This window comes from Protobothrops mucrosquamatus, unplaced genomic scaffold (genome assembly GCF_001527695.2).
Source record: "Protobothrops mucrosquamatus isolate PMUCROS unplaced genomic scaffold, P.Mucros_1.0 scaffold_262, whole genome shotgun sequence".
Classification (NCBI taxonomy): domain Eukaryota; kingdom Metazoa; phylum Chordata; class Lepidosauria; order Squamata; family Viperidae; genus Protobothrops; species Protobothrops mucrosquamatus.
The window spans coordinates 224,907-241,867 of NW_015386338.1; the positions used below are offsets into that span (position 1 = coordinate 224,907).

Genomic DNA, 16,961 nt, shown 5'->3' on the forward strand with positions numbered 1-16,961 from the left:
CACACCTGTGACAGGTAAAAACATGCTTTTTTGAAAAACAGTGCCATCTGTTGGACGTAAAAGCAACACACGCTTTTACCAGACTGAGCCACAGCAACGCATGGCTGGGTACAGCTAGTTTAAAATAAGAACATATAATTTTCACATGCTTGGCTGAAGTACATGATTTACTTTTCCAGCATAAGAAACATTTTTTTAAAATTAATTTTTAGGGAAAAAAGAAGAAAAAAGGAAAACTCCTGAGAGGACAATACTCTCTGTAGTTAAAAAAGCAGGTAAGAAATATATTCTGTTACTCCCTTCAGTGATTATTATCCGAGTGTATTTTTCAGATTTTTAAGTTTACTGGGTAACTATGCAAATGCTGATTTTTAAAAATGTTCTGAATTTGGTGGATTTTCTTTTATATAAAAAATGATTTTCACTCCAGAGTTACATTGTCCCTAAAGTTGAACTTTTAGCTTTGTACTTTTTTGTTTTTATAGCGTTCACTATTATAAAATGATTACATCCTTATATCTATGGCATACAATTATTTCAATATTTTCTTATTACAATATAATAAGGTATTTTGCTGGCAAATTTTCATAGTAAAAACTAATGAGAATTAGTCAGGGCTTTTACATGCATGAGCAGTTCTTCAAAGAAATTAATATTTGTAAAATATAAGTATTTATAAACAATTGTGGCCATAATAACAAAATATGTTGTTATTCCTTGGCAGCACAAGGAAACAACAGCCAACAACTTAATAGCTGGCCATCAACACCCTAATCAACAAATAAAAAGCCACACAAAACCAGGCACCACATAAATACCACATAAATACCACACATATTGCACACATACTCTTGAACAAACTGGTGATGACCCTCCATTTCTGGGAAACTTGTGGAGCAAAGAATTGTAGGTGATGATTTTAATGGCAGCTCTACACTATGGAACAATCTTCCATTATAGTTTTAATTAGCATAAAGTTTTTAAAACAGAGTTATCCTGAAGGACCTATGGATAATAATAGGATGCTGAAGGTGGTCTGACTTTATAGTTCTATGGTTTAATTTATTCAGGTTTAGTTTCACCATGGCATTTTAAGCTTGATAGTGGTCTGGTTTGTGTTGCTTTTAACCTCTGTAAACCACTGAGGGCCTGTGTGATTGTGGCAACAATAAAATGTGATAAAGAAACTTATAAATATTTAATACACCTGTGTAGTCCCACATCTCCAGAGGTTTTTCCAGTCACTGTAAGTTGAGGAGATAAATTGTTATGCATCCCTCTGTAAAGAATTGGTCAGTTTATATGAAATTATTATTTTGTTGTAAAGTCAGCCAGATGCTCAGACTGTATTTGGCATTTTTGTCTACCTATCACGTTCTTCCCAAGGACTGAGATGATATTATTATTATTATTATTATTATTATTATTATTATTATTATTATTATTATTATTATTATTATTATTATTATTATTATACATACAATAATGTGAAATCATAGCTGCCAGTTCTTTAATTGTTGTTAGCCTTCATACTTATTCAATTCTTTCCACGATTGTTAGTTTAGATCACTCTGAAAATACAGAACTTTAATTATGATAAAATATTTTTTTGCTGCTGAGTTAATAGGTGTAATTTATAAACAAATAAGCTAGCATATTAATATGTAAGCAATAATGATGCATAGCTTTAGATATGCATATCTGGATTTAATTTTCATTATGGAAAAAGGGAAACTGTCAAGGTAATGATTTAACAGCTAACCAGCTTATGTAATGTAAGATGTAATGATGGGAATGACTCAGCAGGGTCTGCTGAAGCCTGTTGTTCCCATCCAGGCCCCCAGGGTCTCCAGGCCCCCCAAAAGGACATCAACAGCATCATTTAGTTTAACAGGGACAAAGGTGTCTAGCTGGATATTTTCAGCATATTGGTGATGCCTTACCCCATGATGATGAATAATCTCACCCGGTGAGTTCATGTAGATGTTAAACAGAGATGAAGAGAGCACTATTTAGCAGGTGGGCTACATAGTAGCAACAGCCCCAACTGATCCTTAGAGCCCAAATTAATGATCAGGATCTCACAATTTAATGAACAGAGTCTTAATGATGCCCATCCACATATAAGCCCGTGGACAAAAGAATGAGCCAGATTGAAGTTTCTCACAAGGATGGAATTACCTCTATATTTATTAAAATTATGCTAACAATTTTAAATTTGTATCTATACATCATAGCTTGCTACATGCAGTGCTGCAATTCTATTGTTCTCATTTTGCACATCTGTTTTCTTTTTTCCAGTAAGAATAATTGGTTATGCCAGGTAGCAGTAGATTCTGACTTTCAGAATTCTTGTGGGAGAATTAGTTAGTTCAATATATTTCACAGTAAAATACAAAGAGGGTGGGGGGGTTGTTAAATTTTATTCCCCCATTCCTCTACTCTTGTCTTTACACATGTATTATTGTTGCATCTTTCAAGATTTAAAGGGATGGGTTTTGTATATGTCTGGCTACATCAAACATCTAAACAATATATTTTATATTCCTTATGGTTAAAAACAGGTGGGTTGTAAGATAGAAAATATTTGATGTTTGTTTACTTGTTCAGTACAGCATTTACCACTTTTTCTCCAGAAATCAAAGTGCCACACAGCAAGGTTTCAATTCCATTCCGATTCTGATGGGACCAAAGTTAAAATGAACAGAGCCCCCTCCCAATAAAAACACTCCCAAACTAAGGATATTAATTGCATACATCTTTTCACTACACACCTAAGTGTATTGCACCTAGGTGTGCAGTACATACATACTCCCAGATGCATAGTAACAGATGACTTGAACATTCCTTCCTTCTCTTTTGTGTTATGTGGAAATCATGAGACTTTTGTTGCTGCAGGAAATAAATCAACTTCAGGTAGGACAGAGCAAAAATTGCCCAATTAAGTACTGAAATTGTAGAGGACAGCAAAAGTTATATAAGCAATGCAATGAAATTAAGGATTACAACTACATCAGAAGAAAAAAGAAAAAAAATGAAAAGTAAAAAAATTCCAGGAATAATGGAAAATATTATGCAAAGATGGGCATAATAAAAGGCAAAAAAATAAAGGTCTACTGGAGAACCCAATATATGGAAAATAGGGCATGAATAGACCTGAGAACTGTACATAAATGACCCCATTCCAGAATTAATGATATGCATGAAGTTTTGATCACTGGACTACAGCCAGAGAGTCTGAGAAGTGAGGTTAATGGGCCCTGGAAAACATTGCTTCATCAAAGCTGCAGGAATTGATGAAATACCAGCAGAACTATTTAAAATCTTAGATGATGATGATGATGCCATTAAAGTGCTTCATGTGGTTTGGAAGTAGCTGCTGAAAACATAGCAGTGGACTAACGGAAAAGATCAATACCCAAAAGGACAGCACTAAGAAATGTTCAGACTAGTGAGTAGTTGTGTTTAATTCACATGCCAGTAAGATAATCCTCAAGATGCTGCAAGCCAGAATCCAACAGTGCATGGAATAAAAACTGGCAGAAGTACAAGCAGCATTCAGAAGAGGCAGGGTCACCCGAGATGACATTGGTAACTTCTGAGGGATAATGGAAGAGGGAGAGGAATTCTAAACAGGCATACTATGCTAGCATTGCTAATTATTCAAAGGCTTTTGTAACTGTGTAGCTCTCACACACCAAATGTGGACATCCCTTAAAAACATGGATATAGGCTACTTCGTCTGCCTCTTGAATAATTTATATGATCACCAGAAAGCAACATTTATAATGGAGGACATAAATAGATCAGAATCAAGAAAGAAACATACCAAGGCTATACACCATCTCTTTATTATATGCAGAATTTATCACAAGAAATACTGTCCTAAAAGAAGCAGAAATTGCTGGAAGGGACATCAGAAAGTTCAGATATGCTAATTATGCCGCTTTAATGCCTGGAAACAAAGGGAGATAAGCAAGGAGGAGATAGGGAATATCTTGTTCAAAGATACTGCACAACCTGGCTTGCCATTTACCAAGTAAAAAAAACCCACCAAGATTATGTCAATAAGAAAAGCCAGTCAAATGTAAAGTAAATGGAGATGAAACTGAAGTGGTAACCTATTTTCAGAAAGTCATGGGAATGATCATCATAACTATGAATGAAAAGAAATTCCAGTAAAAAGACTATGATAAATCTAGACAAAATATTAAAGTAAAGAGAAATCACATTTATAGCAAATATACTGATTGCCAAGGCCATTGTTTTTCCAGTTGAAACATACGGTTGTAAAAGCTGAACCATCAGAAAAACCTGAACGAAGTAAAATGACGCTTTTGAGTTGTGGTGCTGGAGAACATGATTGAGAATATCTTGGACCGTAAGAAGAACAAATAATTTGGTAGCAAGATATAGTAAAAATAGGTAGCAAGATATAGTACTGTAGCCTCCTGGGTAAGGGGGGAAGGAACAGGCCTGAGCCTACTGGGTCTGGTGGTTTCTGTGTCATGAAGATATAAGCTCCATTTCTGCACCCCATACAAGGGTATCATCTCCCCTCCATCCCGTTTAATCAATTATCAGAGTTATCAGAGTCCTGATCAACACCACCCTGTATAGTCAGCAATGAGTAGCAGAGTAAAATCCACGGGGATATCTTTATCTTTTTTTTAACCTTTTTTTTATTAAGTTAGAGCAACTATACCCAGACCTCAAGAATCTTGGATGAACGCTAGAAATCTCTTAACTTTTGGATGCCACCTATTGGTTGGTTAGAATTTTGCATTCTAGTTATGATAGCCTATGATAAATTTGCATTATCCCTAAGAAGTACTATATACTAAGACAATGGTGGTGAACCTATGGCATGCATGCCAGAGGCGGAACTCAGAGCCCTACCTGTGGGCACGCATGCCGTTGCCCCACCTCCCACTGCGGCCCCCTCCTCACCAGCTGCCCCCCTGGAAGAGAGTCACCCCCGGGTGCGGCCAGCGAGGAGTAGCACAGCCAAGGACATGTCAGCCGGGCAGCAGGGACAAGACTCCACCCTTGTGCCCCATTGCGTGCAGATGATGCTGCGGGGCGTGGCGGAGGGCTGCCTGGGCGATCTGCTGCAGCGGGCCTTGGAGGCAGTGGGTGGCCCTGTAGGGGTGGGTGGCAGTGGGTGGCCCTGTAGGGGTGGGGGCAGAGCAGAGGGTGGGGTTGGTTTTGGGCCCTCAGTCCCTAAAAGGTTCACCATCACTGTACTAAGACATGACAAACTGATACATTGATTGGCTTGGGAGTTTTTCAATTCTACACTCTCAATAAAGAAAAAAAAAATCAACCAATCATGTATTTTCTACAATAATGTCTCAGTCAGAGAAAATAAGGCATTCAGAGAGAGCATAGCAACTCACCTGTGTACAAACTGAAAGAAGAAATTAATATGTCTAAATCTCTCTCCCCCCTGCCCCCGCCATCCTTTGATTCATCCCAGAACAATTCCAGTTGACTGAAAAAGTTTCCCTGCAATGTTTTTTGGGGAAAATACTTGGTAGAGGGAATTTCTCTCCCAGTAATTGAAACGCCACCTATGGAAAAGTATGTTGGGGAGTTATAAAATTGACATTCAAACCTGCATTCATCAAACTGCTTACTTCATAATGGCTTCTCAGAATGGGATTACAGCATTAGGGAGTAATTCAAAAGTCACTTATCAGTCTCTTGATTCCAGCAGGAGTACATACATATGCATGAGCAGTGAATCATCCCCTCAGGTTGCCTTTCTAAATGCACATTTGCAGAAATAAATAGTAATGCCAATGTTTTCCTTGGAACTTGATATCACCAGTATGCTGGGAATAATAAAAGTGTGCCATACCAAGAAAATGCAAAGCCCAATAAATAATAAGGGTTTTTAACAAAAGTGAGACAGATAATGCATATTGTTGAAACTGGTATCAGTGACTATCATAGTATCTAATGTGGAAAGCAGCTGTGTTAAATTCAAGTTAACATCCATTTAACTGTTTTGGTGGAAGGAACTAACTCATGGCTTTTCTCGGTACTTAAAAAGAGCCCAAGCCTTAAATGAGGATATTAGCTCCAGCGAAACAAACATTTGATTTGATAGCATGGGTTTGCCAAACTAAAACCTGACGGGACTGTGTGAATGGGGATGGAGATTTCAGATCAGTCACCCTACAGTTGCTTAATATTCAAAAGGTTTATTTTTTTTACATTTGGTGTGAAAATCTTATTTGCTTATAATAACATGAACTTACTGTATACTTCTTGTCAATGTAGTTAATTAAATGCAGGAGTGAAGCATTAGTTTATGATTGATATGCATTTTGCTTCATGTAGAAACTTGGAAAATGTACTTTTCCAAATCTGAAAAGCATTCTAGAAATTGAACTATAATCGACATTCTGCTCTTTATTTCATCATTTTCATTATTCATTATACAAGGTTGAGGAAAGGCAAATGTAATGTCTTCCTCTTTTCGTGGTGTTTCTCCATAAGCGTGCGAACCGCAAAGATGGCAACAGTAGTAGTACTAGCGCCTTTGACAAAGTTGCATTGATTGGTATTGATTTTTACAATGTCACGTGGGATGCTGCGTTTGATTGCGCGAGATGGCCTTTGTTGATCCAAAAAACAGACCCTACACCAGCAAGAAAAACACTAGGATGCTGATGCTGATATGATGATGATGGTTTTCATTACTCATTGTAAATGTTACAACCTGTGTTTCAGCTCTAACAAAATCCCAGACTGATTTAATAAAAGAGAAAAGGATTTCTCCCTCCAAGACTGGAAATGGGAATTTTCCTTTGGAGAGGAAATCCAACATTAGACCTTTTGTTTAACCTCTGTGCTATGCTTCTTCAGTTGGGTCAGTGCAAGATTAGGAAACTCAACACCGGAATTTTCAAAACAAGTAGAAAGATTTTGTAGATTAAAAACTCTCACAACGTATCACTATGACTGAAAACACCATAGGACAATTTTAAATAAAATGCCTCCTACCCCTGAGAAGATGTTCAAAAGTGTGTGTGTGGGGGGAATAAAGAGAGCAGGATAAAGCTGGAAGGCCACCAGTGTGACTCTGTTGATGCTCTGTCCCTGGCAGGACCTTGGAAATGTTTGAGCATTCTGAGATCAGATGCCTCTGCTAAACTTTACATTCTGTCCTACAGATTACACCTCACTATAAAAGGATACAGAAGCTCTATTTGGGCGACATCCTCAGGCAATTGCAATCATATGAGGGCATGAGCAAGACTGTGCTGGCTCCATTTCCTCTGTTGCACCGAAGTGTTGGAGATAAAAGGTCTAAGCAGGGAGACTAGTCTATACATGGAGGCTTTCAGCATACTTTAGAATCATAATTGCTTGGGATTCTTACACAGATGGGAAAAAAAGTGGTGCATATTTTCCCCTTCCACACATGGAAAACAATGGGTGGCAGGGATATCATTGTATATGTAAGAAAATGTACGAATCTAAATAGAAGTTTTGGAATAATCTAGTAGTTGAAGACTACTATATGAATCAGAGTAAAATAATGTATGTTTTTGTTTTTGCAAGTCGTTATGAGTCATTCTTCAGATGGATCTGTCCAAACAGAGAATTCAAATCAACGCTGCAGATGCAGTTTTTTAAAAAAATGTAGCATTAAAAGTGATATCTACCCATGCTGTGAATATTTGCCATTTCATATATACTTTAAACAGGTTTTCTCTTTTGAAATGCTGACTTGATAGCATTTTAAAGCTGACTATAATTGCCATGTTTGCTCATCAGATTAGTGTGGTATATACTGAAATTTCCAATTAATGTGTGTTCATAGTAACAAGGTATGGTGGGTTAGGTTTTCATTTTCCTGAAAACCATGTGGCTGCTGCTGGATATATTATTAGCTTTTCTTTGCAGCATTTTGGCTGCAAAAAAGAAAAAAAAAGAAATCAATGAACACAAAAGTACAAACACTGTTTCTGACAGTATTAGAAATCTTAGAAATTAATTAAAACTCCTTCGGTTTTTTTCCCTCATTTTTATGCATGTCACTTATGAGTGCAACATTGCTAAATTATTATTTAACTACAGCCATATGTTTCTTTCCTCTTTGTACACTATCTTGAAATTAGAAGGGTTTTTTTCTATTTGTGTGTGTGTGTATGTGTATATATGCGGTAAGACTACAAGGACTTTAACTATCACATGCATGACCAAGAAATAGAAACTAAGAGGCAATTAGACACATAGGAAATTTGTTATTTCCTGTTTGAAGTCACTCATAGGAGAAAACTAGTTTATCCTTTGCCCCAGCAGTATTTTCCCGTATTTCTGATGGTCTCATATACATTTCTTTGGGGAAGAATGAAGTGATATTGCATTTATAATAATAGAAATAGTAATAGTAATATCTTGCCATCAGTGAAGTATGAGTAGCGATACTTGGCAGCCAGTAAACACTTATCTTAGAATAATATAAGGAACATGGCAGGCTTCCTGCTCCTGAGAAGTTTGTAATTGAAAATACTAAATGGAAAACCTATAGAGAGAGATAAAGACAAGTTATAAAGGAAAGGATGCGAGCAAATGCTATTTCTATTTCAAATAGAACATTTTAGTTACAGTTGGGAATGGCAATAAACAGATTTTTCTGCCAAAATTCGACAGAGCATGCTAAGGTTTGCCAGGGGCTTAAGTAGGATGCTAATGAGTTTGGTTTTGCTTACCTCTGCTTTATATATTAAGGGAGAACTGCTTAGGGAAACTTCAGTGATAAAAGTCTGTGCCATGATATATTCTTTATTTTGATAGGCTCTTATACATTTATGATCTTTGGTATTTCTGTTTCATATATGCTGGAATTATTTTTAAAATGCTTCTTTTTAATGCTAAATGTATGCTATTTATGTTAACCCTGAATAAATTGTTTAAAAGATTTTAATTATCGTGGGATATTCAAAACTTGCTACCAAATCCGTCCAGACATTTCTTTTTATTTACTATCCCTGGACATACCTATAATCTAGGAATAATCAACAGGGCGTATACACCAAAGGCTTTATGAAGAAGAGCAAAACAAAGCATGAAGTTTGGAGATGAGCCATTGGCGTAGTACCCCTCCCCACGTAACATAGATCCTTTGACACTGTGTGCTAATTGAGTTACCTCCACAGAGTTTAAAGAGAGAAGAATTAATTGCAAAGATGATTAGCTAACTGAGGGTGTTCAGTCAGATGTGCACAGCTCTAAGCACACCTTTTTTTTGCAGTTTATGATTAAAAATGATTAAAAATGAGTCAAGGAGCTCATTCTCCATTATGGAAAGTTTAGTTAAGCTATGTTTCCCATAGTCAGGATGGAATAGTTCTCAGAACGTGACTTCACCCCAGAATATCTTCCAGACATATGTCATAGTTCTTGTAGTCGCCCCTTCATCCAGAAACCAATCTCAGGAAACTTCAAATGGATTGTAGGAGAGAAAACCGCAACTGCTATTTCTTTTATTTATCACAGCACAGACAGAATTCAGAGGAGGTAAAACAGCTCATTGAAATAAGAGCGCCTCCTTCAAATGGCTCCAAAGGAAAACAAAAGCAAGAAAAGAATTGCTGGGTCTCTTTGTGAACTTTCTTTACTTGAATCTTTCCCTTGCCAGAATCTCTCTTTGATGTCTCTTACAGGATGTCACCAAGCAAAATAAATTAATTTCAAAAGAAGAGAGAAGCGAGCAAAACCGTAGTTAAGATTTAGTCCAAGATATATATATACTCCCAGAAGCACGAAGCTGAAGACACCAGCCTGAAGATGACAAATGTGACTTCGTCGAAACGTCGCCAAGACACTTCTAATTCTACGCGGGAGAAAACCCGAATAACTAAAGACCTACATACAAACACCCGTGAAAACCTCAGAAAACAAATATATATATATATATATATATATATATATATATATATATATATATATATATATATATATATATATATATATATATATATATATATATATGTGTGTGTGTGTGTGTGTGTGTGTGTGTGTGTGTGTGTGTGTGTGTGTGTGTGTGTGTTTCAAAATTTGGATTGCTAACAAAGAATTAAGGGAGTACTGGGATAGCTATTTCTAACCTTATTAGGTTTTCATCAGCCAGACATACCCTTGCTGAGATTCGAACCTGGGCTGTCTGCATGTTAAGCAGAAGTGTTGCCCCTAGGTCACAGGCTCTTTCTCACTTTGTTAGCTACAAGAGACAGGGGAAGAGGGTGAATGCTTTTTGAACACCCTGTCGGCCCAAATATGGGGGAGAGAAGTCTTTTGCCTGTATCAGCTCAATCCAGAGCCATCCACAGGCAGCAGTCGCTTAACTGCGACATCATATGTGTTTTTCAAAATTTGGATTGCTAACAAAGATATATATATATCTTGGACTAAATCTTAACTACGGTTTTGCTCGCTTCTCTCTTCTTTTGAAATATATATATATACACACACACACATAGGAGTGCATTGAGCCTTGAAAACTAAAACTGGATAGTTAAAAAGCAAGATAACTCTAAAGTCAGTTGGACAGGGCACTAAAAAAAAAAAGACGAATAAAGGGCAAGAAATAGATGCACTGACATGTAAATGGCAGGAAGGGGAAGATCAGGGCAGAGCACATGCTGGCTTTGAATGGAAGGCAGGAAGCATAGACCAAAAATGTATAAAGCAAAAGATACAAGTACAGATACACATCCACCTGTTTCCAAGACAGATGATAGTAGAAGGGAAGAATCTGTATTGTAGATAATAATCAATAAACTGGGGATAAAAAAACTCAGTAATTCAAAATAGCCAATGTATACATGGATATTAAGTGCAGATCATAATGCTAACTGAACATATCAATTAGTCAATGTAGCTACACTAAAAGTACAGAATCTAAGTGTAAGATCTGCACGTGTTTGAAAGTAAAAATGGTAAATTGAACCATCTGGAAGGGCTGGGGAATTTATATAGGCACATGGCTATCAATTATGACTGGACAGCATATAATATAAATGAGCAATATAATAAAACAAGTTTACAGCTTTATTTGTCCTTTTGCCACATGGGCAAAAACTTAGCACAAATGGAATACCCTTTCTACAACAGCTGTAAGAAGGACATTGAATCAAGCCAGGGAGAATGCCCCCCCTATATGTAGGGATTGTGATTTGCCTTTGATATCTGGCCAGTCTGGTCAACCTTACTGGAGGGCAAGGAAATATAGTTAGAAATAAATCCTTGGGAAGAAATGCCAGGTCGAATTAATACTCTTAATTAGAAGCTAGCGTTACTTTCATTGCTCTCCCAAATTCCACATGTTGCTTTGTCACTTGTATGAATTCTTAGAGCCCGTATAAATTCTCTGGAAAATTAAGATTGCCCATCACCTAAAATATAAATGAATGGGATGCAAATGTACTTCCACAGCCTCTCCACTTTAGTTTGTATTCAGCTAAAGGCCATTGTTTTGCAGTATGATTAAAAGGCTTTTCTAATTGTTGAATAATTAGAATGGTTGAATTTTAGAATCCCGCCAAATCATAAGTAGTTCTCTTTCATCCATGGTGTATCTCTGAACCGAATCTAGGTAGATGAGATGCACTTCTATTTAGTTTTCCTTTGTTTTCCTCTATTGTCTCTTATTTATTGTAGCATAAGCTAATGTTGAATATTTCACTCTTCAACACAAAATAAAGTCAAGGATTGCTAATCGGCTTCTTTTAAAAAAATATTCATGTAGATAAAACACATTAATCCCCTGACCTGCAATAATGCAAAACATACAGTGGTGGGATTCAACCAGTTTGCACCAGTTTGGCAGAACTGGTAGCTAATTTTTTGTTGCCCAGGCCCAGAATGGACTTCCGGAAGCGGCATCCACACAGAGAACCGGTTGCTCACCTATTTGAATCCCACCACTGAAAACACAGTAGTAATTAGTCTAGAGGAAATAACAACAGACAATTCTGTTGTCAAGTTTGCTAAAATGAGCACAATTGGCAAAACAGGTATCTGAAAACAGAATCCTCTTTGACATTATTCAAAAGCAAGCACTTCCTTGCTCTGGACATGGTATCGTAGATGCACAAACCTGCTCTAATGGACGAAACAGAAATAAGGGCCCGGGAAGGAATCTGATTACTACTCAAGATATTTTTTTTTTTTTATCGTAGACAGTGTTTTTTAGACAGAATCAATCTTTCTTCATGGACAGAGTATCTGCAAATGGACTTCAGTTTTTATAGACTAATTCAATAAATCTATAGCTACTACAGTCCCATCCTCATTTCTTTAAAAAAATGCCCATGAGTATAGTTACTAATCTTGAAAGGGGCCACTCTTGAAAGTTTGTGAGGTTAGTTAAGACGATCAGCTTACTCGGAGAGGGAAAATTCACCATTTCCTTTTGCTCCTTCAGTGTTCCAAGGACTATTGGGCTGTATTAGAGCTAGAGTTGAAAAAATAAAAATCTGTCCTTTGAATTAAATTATATCTTCTGGCTTTGGCAAGGGAATTGTGCTCACTTGAGAGGCATTGTATACGTGACGGCATCAGGCTAGAGAACTTCTTCCCTTGGGAAATACATCAGTATCTTACTTTTGCTATAATAGGTGCCAGTGAAAAATAATATTGGTGTGAGATTACATTCGGCAAATCATTTATGAACTTTTACTCTGTCTTTGATTAATTATTGTCCTGCTAGCTATTTTGTTTCATGACTTTTTAGCTATGTTGAGAGTTTTTGGAAATAGAACTGAAGATTGTAAATATTTTAATAAACACATGTAAAGAAATTTATTTCAAAAGTGGAGATTATCTGAAGAAAAAGGTTTCAAGTAGTCAGGGGGTTTTTTTGTGTGTGAATCTAGTAATGGAACTGTGGTTCTTTCTTGCACTTTGTTGTTTTTCATCCAGACTGGACTTGCCATAGTTACTTAGTGGTATCAATTTCTCAAAATCAGTACATCTCAAATTGGAAAACTGAAGTTCAAGCATTAATCTTGTACAGTAACATAGCATATGATGCATCTTGAGCTAATATTTAAAATGTTTACTTAAATCTTCCTAGTATTTCTTCTTATTTTCTGTAGAGGAGATACACAAACTATTTCCCCTGTCAGAGACATGCAGTAGTAGTGCCCAGTATAATGATGTCTTTGTTATAAAATCAATACCCTTGAGAGCATTTTAAGACAGCATGTGACTAGTAGTCCTGTATGAAGTAACACAGATTTGCTTCAGCAAGTTATGGAAGTGATCTGGTTTGCTTTACTGAAGTGCTGAAGCTTGATATTCTTAGCTTCCCCTCTCAGTATGTAATGGAGAGAAAGAATAATCTTGAGGACCACACCAAGACAACAATAATATAAAAGAAGTCTGAGTCTGGGGCAGAAACGTAATTGGAGAAAGCATGTCTGACTTGATAGTCCCTAGATTTCATGAAGACAATGGGAGAGATAGAGAGAGGAAGAAGCAAATTCAGGCATGCAGAATTCTGTTGCAGTAGCCTTATGACAGGGATGTCAAACTCAATTTCACTGAGGGCCGCATCAGCATTGCGGTTGCCCTGGGGGTGTGTGTGGCCAGAGTGGGCGCAGCCTACTGGGTGGGCATGGATGGAGTGGGTGTGGCCTACTGGGTGGGCATGGCCAGTTCTACATCATTTGCGTCAAGGGTGCCTATGGGGGCCTGGGCAGGAGTGGGACAGATCTGAGGGTCTCTGGCAGAAGGGGGTGGGACCGGGGCAAGTGCCAAGACATGGTCCACCGGGGCAAGTGCCAAGATGGCCACCACAAAATTGTACATTGGCTCTCAGCTGGCCTGGGCCAGGGCCATTCCCTCACTGTTTCCAGGATGGCTTCACGGGCCACATGAAACCACTTCGCGGGCCGCATCCGGCCCCCGGGCCTTGTGTTTGACATGTCTGCCTTATGATATAAGTAGTACTCATAACTTTGGTTTCGTGATCTGGTCTACCTATGCTTCCAGGCTGAGTTGCTTCAGGATTGCCCACAGTTTTTAATAAAGTGACTGAGAATGGAAGACCTTCAACGTGTGTTGAGGAAAGCCCATCAGAGCACTTTGGCTAGCAATATAGGAGAAGGCTTCTTAAAGAAACTTGTTAGGTCTTTTCCATTGTGTCTCCTCTTGATGGGATAAGTTCTTTTCTCTCTCCAGGCCTATCTCAACAGCTGGTCAGCTAGGGAATAGCCCAACAGTGTGAAAGGAGCTTTTCAGCACAGCTGGCATTTCTCATAGTGTAAGCTACATAAAAAACACAAAAGAATGCATCCTTTCCAGCTATTTACTTCCCTCAGTTGTTGATCCTCTGAGAAATGATTCAGAAAGTCCAACCTAGGAGTTTTTTAAAACATGGGTTTTAAAAAAAATGCATTAAAACACAAAATGCATTAAAATATAAAATCATTTGCAGAAAATGCATGTGTTAGGAAAGTTCATGTGGAACTGCCCCTGCTGAGAGAAATGCAAGACTTTAAAGGAGCCTTATGCTGCCAGTGCTTGCTGTATAGCTGTGAAAGTTCACGTGCCCCCTTTTTGCAAAAATAATTTTAATGAGGCTCCCTGTGAAACATTTGTCAGTACTTAGGTGCCATTGAAAGAACTTGGATAAATTACCCAAAAACAACTAAACAATAGTTAGTTCTACAGCAATATTTCAGACAGTAATTGTGGAAATACATGGTTAGACCTCTTATCACTAACACTACTTCAAATTTTTATACATAGAAATCCTTTCTACTCCAATGAGTACTCGAGGAATATGTAAGTGCAATAGCTTCACACTCATGAATCATCCAATAACACATTAGATGTAAATGTCAGGTGTACACACATGTGCATACAGGCTTGCTTATTTATTTTATTTTTATCTATTTAATTTCTATTCCACCTTTATTATTTTTCCAAATAACTGAAAATGGAGAACATATCCAACACCCCTTCCTCCTCTTATTTTCTATCACTGCATATATCTGAGAGGCATGCTAGGGAATTCTGCCTGGCGGGGTCCAGGAGAAGGGCCTTCTCTGCTGTGGCTCCCGCCATATGGAACATCTTTCCCCCTGAGGTGAGATTGGTTCCTATCCTTCTGTCCTTCCACAGGAGCTGAAGACCTGGCTCTGCCAGTTGGTTTGGGCCCCTGACAGGGGAGCATCACATTGGAAGTGGTTATTGAATTAAGAGGCCATCCCACCCCCCACCCCCTGGGCATCCTATTCACTCCCTCCCCATCTTTTAACTATATCTTGATTGGGATTTATATTTTTATTCTTTTAAAGATATTTATTTGTCAGGTTTTAAATATTTTAATGCTGGAAGCCTCCCAGAGTCATTTGCTACGAGATGGTTGGCAAATAAATTCATTCATTCATTCAATCAATCAATCAAATAAACAATTTTTCTATTATATCAGATTATCTTCTTAGGAACCTCCTATGTGTTCTTTCCAGAATATGGCAATGGGCTTTTGCATTTCCAGAAGCCATTCTCATCATAGTTTGTAACTTTTACTTGTACATATCCTCTATGACTGGATTGATCCTTCACATGGCATATAATGTGGTTATGTGGGTTTGTGCGGTATAGCGTGGTGTGCTTATAATCCTTGGGTAAGCCTTAATGTTAGGTGTGAAGTAGGCTTCTATAACTGATTTAAAAAAATGTGATTAAAACAAATTGTGCTTTAGCATAATATGTGGTCCCCAGATGTATGTGGCAATAGTGTTCAATCTAAGATTACTAAACTTTGCTCAAATTCTGATCTCTCTCTCTCTCTTCCCCACAACAACAGCCCTGTGAGGTGGGCTGGGCTGAGAGAAACTGACTCTCTCAAAGATGATGATGATGATGATGATGATGATGATGATGATGATGATGATGATAATGATAATGATAATGATAATGATAATGATAATGATGATGATGATGATGATGATAATAATAATAATAATAATAATAATAATAATAATAATAATAATAATAATAATAATAATAATAATAATAATGGGACCTTGGAGGTCATCTAGTCCAACCCCCTGCTCAGGCAGGAAACCCTATACCATTTCGGACAAATGGCTGTCCAGTCTCTTCTTAAAAACTTCCAGTGTTGGAGCATTCACCGCTTCTGGAGGCAGGCTGTTCCACTGGTTAATTGTTCTAACTGTCAGGAAGTTTCTCCTTAGTTCTAGGTTGCTTCTCTCCTTGATTAGTTTCTATCCGTTGCTTCTTGTCCTGCCTTCAGGCGCCTTGGAGAATAGCTTGACTCCTCTTCTTTGTGGTAGCCCCTGAGATATTGGAACACTGCTATCATGTCCCCCCTCATCCTTCTCTTCGTTAAACTAGACATACACAATTCCAGCAACTGTTCCTTATATGTTTTAGCCTCCAGTCCCCTAATCATCTTTGTGGCTCTTCTCTGCACTTTTTCTAGAGTCTCAACATCTTTTTTACATCGTGGTGACCAAAACTGGATGCAGTATTCCAAGTGTGGCCTTACCAAGGCATTGTAAAGTGGTATTAACACTTCACGTGATCTTGATTCTATCCCTCTGTTAATGCAGCCTAGCACTGTGTTGGCTTTTTTGGCAGCTGCAGTACACTGCTGGCTCATATTTAAGTGATTGTCCACTAGGACTCAGAGATCGCTCTCACAGTTACTACTATTGAGCAAGGTACCCCCTATACTATACCTGTACATTTGGTTTTTCTTGCCTACATGTAGAACCTTACTTTTTTCACCATTGAATTTCATTTTGTTAGATAGCGCCCAGTGTTCAAGTCTGTCCAGATCCTCCTGTATCCTAAGCCTGTCTTCTGGAGTGTTGGCTATTCCTGCCAGCTTGGTGTCGTCTGCAAATTTGATGAGTTCCCCATCTATCCCCTCGTCCAGATCATTGATGAAGATGTTGAAGAGC

General features: G+C 37.8%; 1 protein-coding gene across 2 annotated transcripts in view; it reads left to right on the forward strand.

Annotated features, from left to right (window-relative positions):
- LOC107302465 (triadin-like) overlaps positions 1-16,961 on the forward strand; it is an 83,512-nt gene that overhangs the window by 37,052 nt on the left and 29,499 nt on the right. For both annotated transcript variants that reach the window (XM_015831569.1, XM_015831570.1), the window contains exon 9: positions 213-275. In XM_015831569.1, the coding sequence (XP_015687055.1) occupies positions 213-275 (63 nt within the window). The remainder of the gene's footprint in view (positions 1-212; positions 276-16,961) is intronic.